We start from the raw sequence: 18,570 nt of genomic DNA on the forward strand, positions 1-18,570 counted from the left end.
ACAAGGAACATGCAAAGCCACGGTACGTGCACACACCTACACAGAACCAGTAATTAATCTGCATGAGGTGTTTAGGCTTGTTCTGACTTCAGCTTGGAAAAGATGCAAGACATCCCATCACACACAAACCTGTGGCCATCTCACTCATGTTGCAGCCAACACGTGATTTGAAGGGAGATCAAGCCACGCTCAGTGGGTGCTGTATGATATTCCTGCCCATAAAATGCAGCAGCCCTAAAAAGCTCTTTTTAAGCTGCACAGTAGCAGGGATGAAGTTGCCACCAGCTGAGTGCTCTGTCTCAGACTGAAGTCAATAAACAGATTTGTGTGATCTTCAGTGCAAAGCTGGGCTGGACATCAAACACACTGTCAAAGGATGCTCCATGTGCTGCCCTGTGTGCATGCAGGGCAGAAGGGGCGCTGTCAGCAGCTACCTTCAACTTTTTATTTTAAAAAAAGGCCTCACTGCAAATTCCCTTGAAATGGCACATCTCAGAGGTCAGAACATGTCCAGTTAAAAGGACAAAGGGAGAACAAAATAGAAGAATATAATGTAAAAATTTACAAATAGAAGCAAAATCAAATGCTATTTTTAAATTAAACCTGTACTGATGTTCAGTGCCACCTCCTCTGGCTTTGCAGTGACAGGGCTGAGCGTCACTGGCCACTGCTTCCATCCAGAAGCTCTGCAGAGCCCCACACACTCAGTCTGCTTCATCCAGACCCAATTCAGTGACAAATTGACTCAAAGCCTTGCCATGCCACCAGGGCAAGCTGTAGGGCCCACCAGCGTGCCATTTTGCCCACACTGGAAAAGGGTATCCATGACCAAAGACGTGCTGCCCTGTATCCTCACAGGCAAAATCCTTGTTAGCAGTGAATTAATTAATTGTGACACCAATGGTCTCCCTCCCCAGGCCAGACAAGAGGTAAAGCTTTCACTAGGCTGAGAATAACCTCTGAGTCTCACTCCCCTAGAGAGGCAAGTCAAGATGGTCAAGAGCATTCATACCAACGTCCCTTCCAAGAATGAGATGCAGGCCCCTAATTTGCTACTGCGTATTTGAGTACTAAACCAGAGATTTAAGTCCTGCAGCAGCGTGCCAAAATAGCTGGATCAAAATTGTTGATACTGGGTTACAAAACTGCAGGCAAGAATAACTTTTGCCCTTACTCTTTCAGCAACCAACACCATGGGGATTTCTAGCTCAAAATCAACACCTTGAAATTCAGTGCCTTGCCATATGCTTCCCCAAGTGTCAGAAAATCTTTACTACCTGAAACCTCTTCAGACAACTAATCATAGTACTCCCAAGGTCTTTTCACAGGAATGGGAATGCTGCTGATACTGCCCTCATAATAAGGTTTATTTTCATCCCGCAGGGGGAACACATGCTTGCTTTAACACGCTTATCAGGCACCTTACACCGCCTATCGCAAAACGGATAACAAAAGTACACAATACACACACCTTGGGATAGTTCTGAGGGGGTCTGAGATCACTGAAAACCAAAACTTCACCTGTATTTCCAGCTTTAAGTGAAAAATGGAGCTAGCTACCAGTGAGTATTAGAGAATAGCCTGAGGATTAAACTTTGCCAATAAAGAACTTGAAAATACAGAGGCTGTACATCCAGCTGACTCTCCCAGGACTGATGCCAACAAAAAGGAACCCACATTAAAAGTACAAAGAAACCAATCTCGGCGTCTCAGAGGGAAGGACTTCACAAACAGCAGTGTAATTTCAAAGCTTTGTCCACAAATCTCTTGCTAGCTCTAGTACAGACAGAAAAATCCATTAGCAGATAGGAAAACTCACCAGAGCTCCCTGCCAGTGCAACCTGCTGAGCAGCAACTTCCAGCAAGTCACCAGGTGAGATGGCCCCAAAAGCAGCTCCTGGGCAGCATTTGGGGAAAACCAGCCTGGCATCACTGTGCTGACAAATGTACTAAATCACTGTGTATGGCAACAGGTGATCTTCTCATTCCTGGGTGCCAAAAGTCTCTTTATTTACATATTCTTGATTTTCACCCCTGTGTATCTGCTGGAACTGCTATTTTGAACACACACTGCAGCAATGTTTCTGTGGTGCTACAACCAACCAAAGTAACTGCTTAACTTTACAGCATGCTCGTGGACTCCCTGCCAGGATTCCCTAAAAATCTAGGGAAGCAAGGGTCCAGTTTTCCTGACTCAGAGGCTTCCCAAAGCCATCAGATCTGGGTTCACACCAGGCACTCTCCCTGAGCCACGTGAGGTGAGCACTTCAGCTTTGGGATAACATCAAATCCGCCTCCACATCACTTCCACAGCACCCCAAGCAGCACAGCTGTATAACCTAGTTAACCCACACCTAAATAGTCTTTTAAAGGTGTTTGCAGGGAAGTAAAACAGCAAGGATCTGCTCACAGGCAAGCACATTGGGAATTGCATGCTGTTCCCATACAGCACTGGTACCTTTCTGCTTCCCTCCTTCCAACAGGTGCAAGTGGTTGAACAAAGCTCCAGTGAATTTTGCAATTTAATATGATTTTCTAGAAACTCGGTCATCAGTTCTGAGTGAAAAACAAATACTTTGCTGAGCTCCCTGCTCTTTCCTTTCTAGGCAATGCTCTGCAGGTAGACCTGCATAATCGACTGCAAGGGGAGCAGCAGGGGCTGAGCAGCTGGGTTGCATCAAAAATGGGGCGGGCAGCATGTTGAGGGAGGAGATTCTGTCCCTCCACTCTAGTGAGACCCCACCTGGAGTATTTCCTCCAGCTCCAAGGCCTCCCAAGATAAAAAGGACATGGACCCATTAGAGTGAGGATGACAAAGTTGGCTAGAGGTCTGGAGCATCTCCGCTATGGAGACAGGCAGAGAGAGTTGGGGTTGTCCAGCCTGGAGAAGAGAAAGCTGCCAGGAGACCTCACTGCACCTTACAATGCCTAACGGAGCTCCAAGAGAGCTGGAGTGGGACTTATTAAAAGGGTATGGAGTGATAGGACAAGGGGGAATGTCTCTGAGCTGACAGAGGTTTAGATTAGGTATTAGGAAGAAATTATTGACTGTGAGGGTGGTGAGGCACTGGCACAGGTTGCCCAGAGAAGCTGTGGTTGCCTCATCCCTGGCAATGTTCAAGGCCAGGGTGGATGGGGCTTTGAGCAACCTGGTGTAGTGAAAGGTGTCCCTGCCCATGGCAGGGTGGTTAAGACCAGATGATCTTTAAGGTCCCTTCTAACCTAAATCTCTATGAGTCTAACCTCTGAGGAGATCAGCTATTACCTATGTAAGACCCGCAGACTGATTGTCTCCCTTCTAATTCCAATAACAGAGAAAGCATTAACTTCCAGGGGTGCTGGGGTTGATTATTTTATTAAGCTTATTTGTACTGGATCTCTCCAAATTGCCTTGGTTTGTTGCAAAAAGCACAAACAGACTGACTAAAATCACTCTTCCTTACACTCAATAAAAAATACCTACAAGAGGTGGACATACTAGGTAGATTTTCAACCAGAGAAAAAGTAGAAGATGACAAAATTAATACAGCTATAGGCCTAGACAGCAAATTTTTTCCCAATGTGCTCTGAGAATCAGCCTCCTTGATAAAGTATTTTAACAGCATGTTTTAGGGGTGAAGTTTTTAAGCAGACAAATTGTAGAAATAATAAAGCCTTAATACACACCACCACTGACAAATTAGCTACTAAAGCAAGGTTTGGGATGGGAACTGTTTACTACCACATTACTGAATTCACTCTTCTGCACTGCTGTTTACAGACCAGGAACAACACACAGGCTCCCATTTAAATGCATGCCTGGAGGCACAGTTTCCAAAAGCAGATTTACAGCAGTATGACTTCCTCCTCTTGGGGACTGTAGAGCTCCTCAGAAACTTACCTGGAGCCTCTGCAACACCTCTGGAGCTCAAGTTTATGTGCCCTTTGTAGCAAGGTCTGCTCCAAGCTACAAATGGGTCCAAGTCTGTGTGTGAATGCCCACACCCAGCCTAGGGGTGGGTGGCAAGGGGGAATAAGAAACAACCACATGGAGAAAAGACGCTCAGTCAGGTAAAATACCTGAGGATCTGAAATACCAGGAGAGAAAACTACTGCTGCAGAAATGCTGCCAATGCTGTGAAAAACAAAAGATGGCCAAAGGACAGGCAAGGGCAGTAATGTTGTTACTCATGGTATAATCACTATGGGCATGGAAGGTAAGTTTTCCATAATTCCAGAGGATTTTAATGACAATTAAATAACCTGTCATTATCCTTAATACCATACAGGTAAACTGTACTTTGCCCACAGAAGCAGTGGTGGCCAAGGTCAGTAATAAAAGAGGTCAGTATGAGAAGCCAGGGCAAGTGTAAAACCCCGCATTTTCAAAGACAACCCCTATGGCATTTAATACTTTGGTATGACTACAGTGTCTAAAAACAATCGTATTTACAGGATAACAGTAAATACAACTGTTTGCTTCCAGGTATATTCTTTGAAACTCAGTATGTACTGATAAGTTTAACAGAGAAACTTTCATCATAGCACAGCTGAATAAAAAAGTTTTATTCTATCATTTACAAAGTGGTATCTTACAAAGATATTTACCCCAGATTACCCCAGGTCCTGATGCAGCTCAGCTATTAGAGTCAGCCCTCTGCAATACTTTAGTTAAGACTGTCAGTGCTTCCATTATTGCCTTATTTCTCCACTGAACAGTTCATATCCTCATTTGTGGGGAAAAAAAAAAAAAGTTGCTCTGGGCTCAGGTCTGATGTAAGACCCTTAGCTGAGCAACATAAGTGTTTTAAATAAAAACTTCAAAAACCCAGTGGCCATTCTCTTTTGGTGAAAATTGCCAGGGAACTGGCTTGTTTGGCTTAGACTTTTTCTTCACTCCAGTAACTCAAAAATGTCTCTGGAGCAGACAAACAAATCACTGAAGTATTAAATAATCAAGAGGAGTTATGTTTAAGTAAGTACGTAGCTACATATGGCACTAATGAATTTCAACAGCTTTATCAAGTACAAAAGTACTGAATGGTTTTGTAATGCCCAGAAATTTTTTATTGTAAAGGAAGTCAGTTTATGTTCTGGTTTGGCAGAGGATGGGCACATTGTAGCTCTACTGCTTTGTGTTGACTTTAGTGGCTCTCCATCTACTTGTCCTCCCACAAGCATGTTCTCAGACAGAACAAAGTGTAGACAGATCAAGGTGTCAATATTGAATAATATAAGGGACAGTCATGTTTGTTCACTATATACATGGACATCTCCAAGAAAAAGTGCATTTTTGTTGTTGTGCCAATAAAAGAAAGATATGGGAGAACAAACACTGGTCCTTTCAGGATCCTACAGCAATGCCCAGGTCTGTGCTCACAAAACCTGGCACACAGCCCATATGCACAATGCTTCTTCTATGCCTTAGCACCTACAAGCATGGTGGGTTCACTGATGCAAAACATGCTGGATGCTTTTGCTCACAGTTGAATATGTCAATGGATCTTTTGAGATTAAACAGGCTCATTCTACATATAGAAGTAAGTTTTGTTTCTTACTGCCCTGGAAATGCCAACTGGGCTTGGAGTTGAGCTGGGTTTTCTCTCATTATCAGCTGTAATGTGAATTCTCCCTCTCACATGAACTCAAGGTAAACCTGCAGTTACATCTCTGCTCCTTTGCTGTTCCAGAGAGGGTTGACTGATGGTTCTGGCTGATGGGAGAACAACTTTCCCTGGCTCCACGGCAGTAGAGCTGCTGCTCCTGGACTGTCAGCTGTAACCTCCCTGCTCAAGTAGTGCTTGGCAGGCTGCTATAAAACAGTGATTTTCTGCAGAAAAGGAGTAAGGCAGGTTGAAAGCCAGAATCTTGCACTGTATCCTGGAGCTTAACACACTGCCCACAAGTCCTGCCTGGGCCCATCTGCCCAGGTGACCAACACGCAGCCCAGCCACAGTCGCCTGCTGGTCACTGCAGCACAAGAGTAATCCAACTCAGTGTAATTTGGTCCCTAAACCCCTTCTAAGCAATGCAGAAAGCTTGCTCCATGTGCACCAAACTACCTGGGGTGGGAAACCACCTGAGTGCCACCATGTTATTCCACAGCCTGCACAAGTGTGGTGGCTGAGCAAAGCCAGCACAGAGAACAGCACAAAGTGCTGCTGGCTGAGTGCTACACAGCTCAAAGCCCATAAGCCGATATATTTCTATGGTTCCCCCCCCCCCCCCCCCCCAGATAAAAGTTACTTACAGTGTCAGTAGTACAGTGACCTACATAAACACAGTTCTTTTGTGAACAGGAGTCGAGAATGGCAGGAACAAGCAGCTAACAGGGAAACAGTGTATAAGGAGCTCTCCTGGTTTTTCTTCTGTTAAAGGAATTTTTGTCCATATATGTTGCTATGGGAGCAAATGGCTGGGTACTTAAGAAAAACAAAAGAGCTGGCTACAGGGTGGGGCGCATCTGGCTACTCTTTTGTTTTCACCTGAGTGTGTGCGGGCAGTCGGTCTCAGCGTTTGGACAGAGAGGGAGGCTGCTTTCTTCGGCCGTTTTTCCTTCTGCTGGAGAAGCCCCGGGATCCCAAGTCCGCCTTCCATGCCCCGCTGGGAGCTGGGCTGTGGCTGCCCTGCCCTGCCGTTGCTTTGAGCCTTCGCTACGTTGTAGCCCTGCTCACCCTGCCTGCCCAGACCTCCGGGGGGTTCCCCGTTTGGATACATCTCCTCTGCCACCTGGGATTTGTGCTCATCCCTGCCGTTCCAGCCTGCCGTTCCAGCCTGCTGTTCCCGAGGCTCTGGCCGGACACTGGGATCGGCTGCCCAGGAGTTTGTGAAGCCTTTGTTCCATCCCTTCCCAGGGCACCGGTGCCGCGTGCTCCCCGAGCTCGCTCCGGAGCGCCCCCTGCAGCCGCGGGGGAACCACCGCACCTGCCCTGCTCACCGGGAGCCGCCAGCGCCCCTGCCGGCTGCGAGCGGAACTGCACCCGAGGGGAAAGGGCCTGACAGCCGAGAAGGCTGGGACTGGGTTTGTGATTGCTGTTACTGCCATAGTTATTGTTGTTTGTTTGACTGGTTATACACGTATAGATATATAATAGTAAAGAACTGTTATTCCTATTTCCCACATATTTGCCTAAAAGCCCCTTGATTTCAAAATTATAATAACTTGAACAGAAGGGGGTTGCATCTGCCATTCCAAGGGAGGCTTCTGCCTTCCTTAGCAGACACCTGTCTTTCAAACCAAGACACAGTGTCAGATTTTAATCATCGTTGGCTTTAAGCAAACTATTACAACACTCCTGCACCTTTGCCCCATCCCCAACTCTTCCCTACCTACATGGAGCAGCTCAATTGTGTCTCAAGAAAAATCTCCTCTGTAGAACAAGCATCATATAATCACTGTACATTTGTCCTTGGTGTTCAAACAGAGCAGCAGGATTTTCAGAACAAGACAGCCTCAGTTTCTCAGGAGGCTCAGAAATTCACACAATGTGTTTTTAAAGAGTCAGGTAAAAATAAGGAATAATCTCATCCCTGCAATGAAATGCAGCCCAAAACTGGAATGAGTTACTAAAAGATGGAGAGTCAGCTCTTCTTTGGTAAATCAGGGGATGCTGTGGCACATGTCTCTGCTTGGCATCTATTTGGAGGTACATTTTTTATGATGTTAAAGGAGGCAGGAGACACCTGGAGAGCAGGACCAGCCTCTTGAGAGCTACCCAGGGCAAGCACAGCACTCAGGGAAAACTGAAAACACTGGGACATCTCAGCTCCCAACCTCACACCCCAGGACAAGTCCAGAGCCTTCTGCTCTGACGAACCTAAAAAGAGTCAAAGCCCTTAATGGAAACCCAGGCCCTGCAAACACCAGTTTCAAATGCTACCAAAAGTTTTGGAAGATCAGAAGGGGAGGGAAGGGACTGGCAATTGGAGCATTTGGGTTTTGTTGGCAGGAGGAACTGGACAGCTTGGTTTCAACACAGAGTTCATGTACAAACCATGGCAGCGAGCCTGGGGAACTGCAGCGAACTACTCACAGCTGTCGAGAGCTTCCCTTCGTTCTTCTGCACATGGACGATGGCATCGCGCACCACGGAGAACAGGCTCAGGAGGACGTGCTCCATGTCATAGATGCCGTGCATGCCTCTGGTCAACCCCTCCAGAGACCCAATGTACTCCTTCCAGAGGTTTTGGATCTCCAGGACGCCTGCCAGGCATCCCTGCATCACTGCTCCACAGTAGCCAGCACAAGGCTTGGCCAGGAGCAGCCCCTGGCAGTGGGAGCAGTACCACATCTTCAGCAGTGCCCGTCCACAGTCCTTGCTGAATTTCAGGTGGTCAGTAGTGTTTATCACCTCAATCCCCAGGTTCAGCGCCTGCAGAAAGACTCGTGTGGCCTGCAGGGACTTGGACACCTGTGTCATCATCATCTTTGGGTAGTTCCCAAAGACTTTGAGGTCTCTCCTGGCTGCCCGCAGACATTCAGTCATTTCCACAGAGGGATCGGGGAAGCCGGGATTAATCAAGTGAGAGTAAACCAAAGGGAATAAACTGTCAAAAAATTCATTTACCATGTCATTGACATTGATGTCAGAGCCTAATATGTACAGCGAGATATCAGTAAAAAGTTCTCCAACAAATTTAAGAGCCCTGGGCCCCATGCTCTGGTAGTAGATCCTAAACATGCTGTTGGTGAAGTTTCTTGCATGCCGCACTACAATTTCAAAGGCTTCTGCAAAACAGAACAACAAAAAAAAACGTTATTAAGAGACGGTGAGCTCAGAAACAGGGAGGATAATGTTCTACCACATCACTGCTGCCAGGGCTGACCCCATCCTGCCTGCCTTGGGTCAAACACCTGCTGGTAGCCGTGCCTGTTGCAAAACACCAGCATCAGCAATTTCCAGGGGAAACGTATAAATTCTTTAAACAGAAGCTGCATTTCAAAATGGCAAAAAAGCCTAGGATCTAGTTAACATTTCAGCTTTTAAAGAAAATATTGATTCAAGAAAAGGGCTAGACTGCAATTTCTTTCTCTCCCCCTTTCATATTGATTTGAAATTAACAGGAATTCTATCTCCAGACTTAATTTAAGGCAGAGATAAATGTTTGACAAACTGTACAGTGTTTAAAATCAGGAAACAGTAAATGCTGACATTCCGTTATGAAAAGGAAAATATTTATAGGAGTTTAATCACAGACAATATTCTGACTCAACTCCAGCAGGTGCCCTGCACCAAGTGTCCTCAAAGCCACTGGAAAAGCCCCCACAGTGCTGCAGTTTTCCCAAATGCACCAGGCTCACTTCAGCTGTAGATCCAATGTTTCATCTGCCCTGGATGTGAGCTGCTCCATTGTCCAAAGTGATGCTGAGAGACAGTGATGCCATGTCCACCTGTGGGTGCCCAGCCAGGAACACTCTCATACATATCAGGTTGTCCCAAACTGTCCCATGAAATTTTAGACAGAGACTGTAATTTTTCTAGAAAAAAACACTGTGCATTTTCCCATCTCTACCTTCAAAGACTTTAGGACTTTCAGCCCGCACCTCCTCCCCAAGGTGAGCAGGCAAGACCCCACAGTCATTGCACAGTTATTCCTTTAATTATATCTCTCCTCATCAGGAGGCTTCCAAAATATCCAGACCTCACTATATAAGGACAACATACCTACACACACACCACTTTGCATCTTAAAGCATTAGAAGGGGAGGCCATCAGTGCAAACTGAAGTCTTTTTCTTTGGCCAGCTTGCTCTACCAGCCCATGTCCCACCGTCCAGGGTACTACTCATAAAATGCTAAAATTAATGAACAGCCTTTTGGTTCACAGGTCACAAACACCCCTCAATGTAACTGCTCTCAACTCTGTCACTCTGGAAACACACATCCTGGCTCAATTTGCATTAAAATTATTCATGTTCAGTAATTAAAGGGAATGTTTAATTTTTAAAGCCATAAGAGTTATTTCCCCCATTTGTTAAGGCTGGAATGCAGCTGAGCATGGCCTCACACATCTCCACAGAGGTTCAGTATCAACACTATCACAAGCAATGTCGGGCCTTGCTGCTCACCCTGCATAACCTCTTGCATTACTCCAGAGCTTTTAAGACCGTCACACTTCCAGAACTTCTGGCTCTTTCTTCCTGGGTGCACCCTATACAGGGATGCCTGGAAGGACAGGGTGCTGTTGCTGCACCCCACCCCAGCACACAGAAAGCTGTGGTGGAAGCAGTGCAGAAATTACTGATATACTTCTGGAAACAGTGTCTCCATCCTATCTGGTGCCTGCACACCTTCCAGGCATGCTGCTGAAGCATTTTGTCCATAGCTCTAGACACTCACACCAGGAGTGTCCCGGCAAGCCAAGAACAACCATCTGCATTCCCAGGCGACAGCAATCCTTCCCTCCTCACAGCACAGATCGAGGGATGCAGTGGTGCAAGGACACAGGGCCCCTCTCTCCCTGCCTCCCTCGCCATGACAGCCAGCATCCCGCTCCTCACCCCCATACAGAGGATGGGAAAGCTCTCCAGGCACAACGGCAAGTCTGACACAGACTGGGCTGTGCAAGCAGAGCAAACTCTGGTTGAACTATTATTAAAAGTTTTAAAACAAAAAAAAAAAAGTCTCTTTGAAGAGGGCACACAGATTACAAAACTTTTTTCCCCCTCTTTCTTCTCAAGGACACCAGAATAGCTTTTGCCTCAAAAAGCACAAAGAACTTTTTGGACCAGTGTTTTTTTGACAGCAGTGGAGACAATGCCAGGATTTTCATGCTGTGCCTCACCATTTGCCTTTACCCTCTTCTCTGTTAGCTCCATTTAGAAAAAGTCATCACTCTTCTGTTTTCTTGCTCCTCTGTGCTTTGCCAGTTCTCATCAGAGCCAAAAGACTCTTCGCTGATTAGAAAAATATTCCAAGCTCCTATGCAAACCTCCTACGGCAAGAAAGGCTTCAGAAAGGAATGGAGAACAGTGGCGTATCAGAAGAACATGCACACACAGTCCCACTGCTTTAAAGGTCATGACATGCACATAATTTTTATCGTAATAACTGGCTGAGAGTGTCTATTTTATGCACCTCAGAGCTTTTGCATATATCCATTAGAAAGCGCAACAGGGACTATAAAAGCATATGGAGACTCCTGCTGCCCTATTAATAGATGCAAGAAATAATAAAACTTTGTAAAAAAGAAGTCTTACACATCCAAAATCTCTCCCACCCAACTCCCACAGTAGTTGCTTATTTTGAAATATTCCTCAGAAAGCGCTGGCTGCAGGAATTCTAAATCTCCAGCTACCAGCAGCTTCAGTGACCCTCGTCCAGCCTCCAAGCACTTCAGAGTGGAGGAAACTTTGTGGGTCAGTCGCCTGCACTCCCACGAGGGAACCTCACAGGGACACAGAGGGGTCACTGCATTACAGAAGCTTCTAATCCCCCATAAAATCCCACAGCCTGGATTTGCTGCTGGTAAAATCTGCCCAACTCATAACATGGCATTACTGAAACTCTCATTGCTGGAGGATAATTTAATCTTTTCTCTGTTCTATTTTTTTTTTAATTTCAAGGATATTTTCAAAAACTGCCATTTAAGGCAGCTGTTTTGCAAGTCTGGCTCAAGCAGTGTGAATACAAAGCAAGGCATCAGACTTGCCCCCAACTTCAGCAGGCAGAAGCACTGCACGGCTGAGCAGGGCTCACGTTTTACAATCTCCATCACTGTAGAATATACACACAGATGTGCACATAGCAGAGTATAAAAAATGCTCCTTTAAACACATTCACAGCAAAAGAAACGCTCAAGATAACTCCATCCTTTATTGGATGCAGGGAGAAACACAGTGACCAAGGATGAGGAAAAGGCAGACGCCTTCTTAATAAGTACCTTCTTAAGGTACTTAATGCCTTCTTGGCCTCAGTATTTAATAGTAAGACCAGTTTTTCTCCAGGTATCCAGCACCCTGAGCTGGAAGACAGAGATGGGCAGTAGAATGAAGTCCCCATAATACAGGAGAAAATGGTCAGGGGTCTGCTACTCCACTTAAAGTGGGGCTGGATGGGATCCACCCAAGGGTACTGAGGGAGTGGGCAGAAGAACTCACAAGGCCACTGTCCCTCATTTACCAGCAGTCCTGGTTACCCAGGGAGGTCCCAGGAGACTGGAGGCTGGCAAATGTGACAATACCTGAGAAGATCAGATCACATTGAGTACCATCATGTGGCACGTACAAAACAACCAGGGCATCAGGCCCAGCCCACATGGGTTCATGGTCCTGCTTGACCAATCTCATCTCGTTCTATGATAAGGTGGCCAGCTTGGTGGATCAAAGAAAGGCTGGGGATGTTGTCTACTAGGACTTTAGAGAAGACTTTGGCAACGTTTCCCACAGCATTTCTCTTGGAGAAACTGTCTGCTTGTGGCTTAGACACCGGTCCAGGAAAGAGAAACCAAGGCAGCATTTACAGGATGGGAGCCAGAGCATCATCACCAACCAAGCCCTGGTACTGTACATCTGTTGACTGTATCATTCGAGGGCAGTTTATCAGGACTCCCAAAGGATGAATGAAACAGCTGAACCCACTCTCACAGGTATCAGTCACTAGCTGAAAAGCACAGGCTATTACTTATTTTTCAGGCTGGACTCTTGCTGAAGTACCTGGAGAGGAATTGCTGCCCGATTCCAGCAACCAGAAGGGAAGGACTAAGCTCCTTTCGAAGTGCAAAAATTCCCCAGAACACAGCCCAAGGAGAGCTGCATGGCCACTGCAAACTGGCAATTAGAGAAAGTAAATTGTAAAAGAGCATAACAGTGCCCTGAGTGGGGATTACTGGCAGGAGAAGGAAATCACTGCGTTCTCAGCCCAGATAATAAAAGTCTGCTGCTTAGTAAAATGCCAGCTTTCCTGAGAAAGCGCGCTGCCTCCTAAGCTGCAGGAACTTCAAAGGGGTCGGCGGCAGGGCCAGAGGAGCTCTGGATTAACCTACTGGCTGCCCCAGCCTGCAGGAGGCTTCAGCCATGACTGCCACTTGATGGGTTTATTTAAGAGATTATGTGATGCAGTTGCCTGAGCCACAAGGAGCCGGTGTAAGTGACCCCAACGAGCCATTCCCATACAATAGCCCACCAGAGAGTGGAGAGCCAAAATCTGATGGTAGCTGCAGAGCTGGGACAGCTACAGAGATGACACCTCCAATTCCAAGTTCAGCAAGTGCTGCCCCACAAGCAGCTGAAGGTGTTTGGAAAGTTGCCGCCAGCCAGAAACAAGGTCTGTCCTCCTTTTGCCTCCCATGCCAGCTCACCAAAGATGAGCACCACAGGAGCTGTGTGGAGCCACCTCCACACACCACTGTGACCACTGGGAGGAGGGACAGCAGGTTCCACCATGGCAGTCAGATACCATGACATGTCATAGTCTTCATGCTGCCCCTCCAGTAATGTGTTGCTCTGGTTTTGCTGTAAAGCCAAGCTTCCAACATGGACAGCTGCCCTTCTCTGGGTGTCACACAGCACAGCAAGTCCTCTTGGCAATGGTTCAGCAAAGGTGAAGGGGCTCCACAGCAAAACCTGCTGCACCAGCAGCTCATCATCCACGGGGCACCTGGGAAAGGAACAAGATAGGTGGAGGTGCAGGACTGTGTGACCCATGCACCCCTCAGCACATGGATACCAAGGCATTAAAACTGCACCTATAACCTTGATTTTCCTGTTTCTTGACATCTAGACACATAAATCCTGCAACCATAAACGCTCTCTGAGCAGGGAAGCTCCCACCATGGCTACTCCCGCTTCCTCTCAGGAGCTGAGCTCACAACTCCCATTTGCTCTTTTGCAAAGGATTGTTTGCTTAAAAACTTGCCTCCCCACACTTTGTCTTATCTTGACCACTAAGATATATCTTCACAGGGGAGGAACTACAACCTTTGTTATTCCACTACCAAGAGCCAGTAACGGCAAGGCTCAGGGTTTTTTGGGGGGAGAAAACCAGGCAAGTAATTCTAGACAAGGTCATGGTGTCATCACCATTTCCCTATGCCCTCAGAAAAGCTTCAGGGCCATCTCCTCCAGGAGTTTGCGGCAGAGTAGTGAATCCTCATGCACTACCCCAAACTGTAAAATGAACAGGAAACTGATTTCCATGCAGCAGAAACCTCCCTTGAGGTCAACACGGATCAGTGGCAGTCAGCTGAATTTCCCTCTGCAGATGACGATGATGCATTTTGTGATTCCCTGCACCTTCCCCAGGATGCTGCTGCTTGGGAGCACCACAGGCTGCAAACGTGGCACACAGTGATTCCCTGTCCTGCATTTTCAAATCTTACCAGCTCCACAAAATGCACTTTAAATGCCTTTTAGGTATGAATGTGCTCCTCCTCCCACAATGAATCTCATCTATGATGCGACTGCTCCAGGGCAGCAAGAGACCCAGCTCCTGAAGCTCAGTGAATTTGCTCAAGTCCCTCTTCTAGGCTTCGATGGCTCTCCTCATGTCCCTGGGTTTGCTCCCCAGGCCTGTCCCTGGAGGGTCCCTGCTCACAAGGTCTGAAACCAAACTCTCTGCACAAGGCACAGCAATAACTTCAGGGGTCAGAGAGCCTCTGGTATGGCCAGACTTTACCTGCCTTGGCTCCACCTGATCTCTGGCACTTCCCTGCTGATGGCAAAACTTCTCACTTCACTTCTCAGGACACAAATAACAAATCATCAGGAGAGAGCTTGGCACTGGAATCTCTCAGCCCACAGGAATCATTTCCACCCTGAGAGAAAAGCATGGATGTCCAGGCAGGACATGGAAAATTCATCAGTTCATTAATCAGCTCCTAATGCAGTCACTGCATTTCCTGCAGGCCCAAGGTTCCCAAACGTTTAAAAATGCCTTACATCTAAAAGCCAAACCTGCTGAGCCCCTCAAAAACACTACACCAACGTCCATGGATTGGAATTCAAATGTTCATCAAAGAAATGCTAAAAGTTTGGGTGTTTGTAAGCTCAACCAAATATTATCTGACCTGGCTCTTGCTGTGGCACTGCTCAGAAGTGGAAAAAAGAAGCCAGGGGAATCCTCATCTGAGTGAGCTATAAAAGGAAGAAATGTTCTTCTTTAGTATCTCCAATGAATCAGACAACTTCAGCCCCATCACAATAGCCTGTGTTCCCAAAACACAGCAGAGCTCACCAAGAGAGGAACAACTGTTTGCAACAACGGCCACAGGCACTACTGGTGAGACGAACCCCAAGTCATTTTTCAAACAGCAGGTAATATTTATTTACCAGCTTGGAAAAGGTTTGCAATATATTGAGCAGAAAGGAAACAAAATCTAAGAGAATTTCCCCTGGCAGCAATAAGAGCAGCCTCCAGATTTGTTCTGTTATGATTTACACTACACTGCAAGTTTTTAACAACATTATCTGGAGACAAAAGCTCTTCTAAGCAGTATAATTACTTTTGTCTATGGCATTACAAAACCCATCAGATGGTGCCACTGCTGCTCTTACAGGGTTTGTTTCTCTGAGCACATTTGGGTTTAAAGCTTAGGAAATGCTATTTTTTCCAACTATGACACAGCCTTTTGGATTACTTTTACAATATTGTCACCATAAAAATTATGGTCTCAAGCTCCCAAGCTTTTGAGATTAGCTTCAAAGCATTAGTAATAGAAAGTGGAACAATTCAGTTATTCTCTCTTAATTTTAAGCCATCAAGGTTTGCACTTTCTACCTTTGCTCCATCACCACCAGTCCAAGAGAGCAAAGGTCCAGTCTTTAAATGAGATGGGGCTTCTTCCAGCCCCATGCCCACTGCCTTCATTCCCACAGGACCCAAGTTACAAGTTTCCAAGCCAGTGTTGCTCACCAGCCATTGCCAAATCCTTACCCTTTTGTCAGAAAAGCATCTTCTCTTAATTATTAGTTTCTATCAAAACACCAAGCTCCAAAGCCATTTATTTTTAATTGTTCAGCTTATCTAGTGCCCTGACAGTTTGAAATACACTCCCTGAAGTTTCTAATAAAAATACTGTATGATCCATCTCATTATACCCACTCAAACTGCCCTGAAAATGTGCTCCTGTTCCAGTCCAGGTAACAGTCCAGCTGTTACACAGTTAGTCACACTGTGGTTCTCCCATTTAATATTTATATCCTGCACACAAAAACTTTGTTAATGCAGACATTAGAGCTCACCAACACAAGCTGCTACCAGCCTAGAAGCAAGGAAACAAGAAATGCTGGTGCCCACAGCTCCCCACTTCCAACCAGCCCCTTGCCTGGACCAGACCCTGCCTGGAGGGAGTTCAGCGCAGTGCTCTGTACCCCACACTGGCATCCACAAGTCATGACAGCAAAAGGCAGAGTCAGGGGTGCTGGAATAGACCACAGACAAACAATGTTTTTTGGAGGGGCACCAGGATGCCTTGAGAGATCTCTAGAGACCCTTGGGAGTACCCAAGTAAATACAGGAAACCTACACTCCCAGTGAAAGCTAAAAAAACCCCCCAAAATCTCACAGCCAACACCTTACAAGAATGACTCTGCAGTAAAATCTTTCCTGGGGCTTCATGCTTGAACACATGGCTTTGGCGTTTTTTATTAAATATGGGTTGCACATCCATTGTATAATTTGTTTTCCTGAGCATCAGGAAAGGTAATGCTTCATGCCGTGACAGATGTGTGAATGCTTAACAGATTCCTGGAAATTTAATAAAGGCAAAGTTAAAAATGCCAACAGTCAAGGCTGGCGCAAGTGGTGAGTGAACATGATTCTTTATCAAAATCAAAGGGCAAGAGGAATAAGGGCCTAGAGAAGCAGGCTCAATCCAAGCCCTGGGAGTGCAAGCTGGAAAAGTACAGAGAGAAAATGTAAGAGGCTTCTGCAGTTAAAAGGTAGCTCTGGTAGAGGAAAAGGTTGTACTGGTAACCTGTCGGATGAGAGAAAGATAAACTTCTCTCCATGCACCCCACGCTGTTGGGAAATGGTTAGAGGATCAGGGACATGGATCATTGATAAAGGGAACAAATCAATAACTGTACAAGCAAAAGGCCTGAAAGCAAAGGTTTGTGTGAGAAACTGCCTGCATGAGAAGTGCCTGTGTGAGAAACAGGCCTGAGAACAAAAAGGGAGTTTGAGGATGTGCAGCTGCGCAGATAAGACCCGGAGAAAGGAGGGTCAACTCTGAATTTTTTAATGATAACATAACTAGTAGAAGCTTGCGAATGTAGTCTCATTAGGTAGAAGCAGAAATGCGCTTTGATAGGTTTGAGTCAATTAAGAGTTAACAAGCTGGTATACTACATAAGTGCCTCTGGATTGCTAATAAACGGAGCTTGCTTTTATCAACCATATTGGCTGGTCTGCAATTTCTCCCCCCGCTGGAGTCGCCGGATTTTTCCAACACCACGCCTCCATCCTGATGCCAAAACCCACATGAGGCCCAGGGTTCAAGTTCACCTTCCCCATTTTTTTTATCCCAAATACTTATTTTCTCTGCTCCTAGTCTCTCTTACCTCTCCAGTTTGCTGCAGAGACAACAGACTCCATCTACAACTCTTATTTCAAGCCAGGTGCTCAACCAGGGAGCACAGCCCAGTGCAGCAGGAACAGCTACAAACACCTTGGGAAAAGGACCTCTCTGCCCTGGGTAACTGAGCAGATATTACAGATCCAGGCATTTTACCATTGCAAAAGCACATCTAGGATTGTTTTGGTTTTATTTTTAAACACAAAGTGCATTTCCACACCCCCCCTCCAAAAAAACCCCAACCAAACCAAAACCAAACAAAAAACCTCAACCAAACAAACAAAACAGAAAAACAACAACGAAAACCCAATAAAAGCCCAGTACTTGGTCACCCACACAGCCTTTACTAATTGGAGGCTGCAACATCCACCTAATGGGATTATAAAGATATTGAAAAAGCAGCATACCTCTCCAAAGATGAATGACAAGCCACACATATCAAGCAGAGGGCAAGTGATTTCATGCACTCCCACCCAAATTTACAAGCCAAGCAGTTCTAAAGACCAGGACACCAATTTGTATAGTTCCTCCATGTATTTTAAACTAAAAGTTATAAGCAACTTCTGAAAAAATGCAAGCCTAGCAAATTCCTTTATTCATCAGAATGAATGAAGATAAAGAAAGCCACCAGGTCAAGTTGAGCTTGTATTCAAAAAGTTGAAAAAAATTCTTTGAAAGTGCATTGGTCTCAGTAACTTCAGAGCAAGGCAGATCTGAGACGAGCTTTCCAGGCTCCCTTTCATTCCAGAGGGCTTTTATCAGCCTGTTAAGTCTCCAACAATGGAGAGCAGACTATTTATTTAAGCAGCAAATTCCTTCCTTAATAATCTCTCCTGGCCAAATTCTCTTTAAAGTATCTCAACTGTCTGATGAAAAGCAAATGGCAGAAGATCAGTTCTTGATCCCTGTAGTAACGTGTAGGACTTGAACTTACTTCAGGCCACCTGTTGACCACTCTTTTAGTCACTCCAGCCCATTTATTTCTCTTATTAGTTTCCTACCTGCGCCAGCAGAACTTGGGAAAGCCATTTACTCAGTAACATACAGCAACCAATACAGGTGTAACTCTTCCCCCTAA

The 18,570-nt window shown here is 45.9% G+C and overlaps 1 protein-coding gene across 4 annotated transcripts in view; it reads right to left on the reverse strand.

Moving 5' to 3' along the window:
* GPC4 (glypican 4) overlaps window positions 1-18,570 on the reverse strand; it is a 233,409-nt gene that overhangs the window by 156,428 nt on the left and 58,411 nt on the right. For 3 of the 4 annotated variants that reach the window (XM_039572288.1, XM_039572289.1, XM_039572291.1), the window contains exon 3: window positions 8,013-8,707. In XM_039572288.1, the coding sequence (XP_039428222.1) occupies window positions 8,013-8,707 (695 nt within the window). Of the gene's footprint in view, window positions 1-8,012; window positions 8,708-10,763; window positions 10,813-18,570 lie in introns of those variants that run through there. The other variant, XM_019287753.2, reaches the window with a different exon arrangement.

Source organism: Corvus cornix, chromosome 4A (genome assembly GCF_000738735.6).
Source record: "Corvus cornix cornix isolate S_Up_H32 chromosome 4A, ASM73873v5, whole genome shotgun sequence".
Taxonomy (NCBI): domain Eukaryota; kingdom Metazoa; phylum Chordata; class Aves; order Passeriformes; family Corvidae; genus Corvus; species Corvus cornix.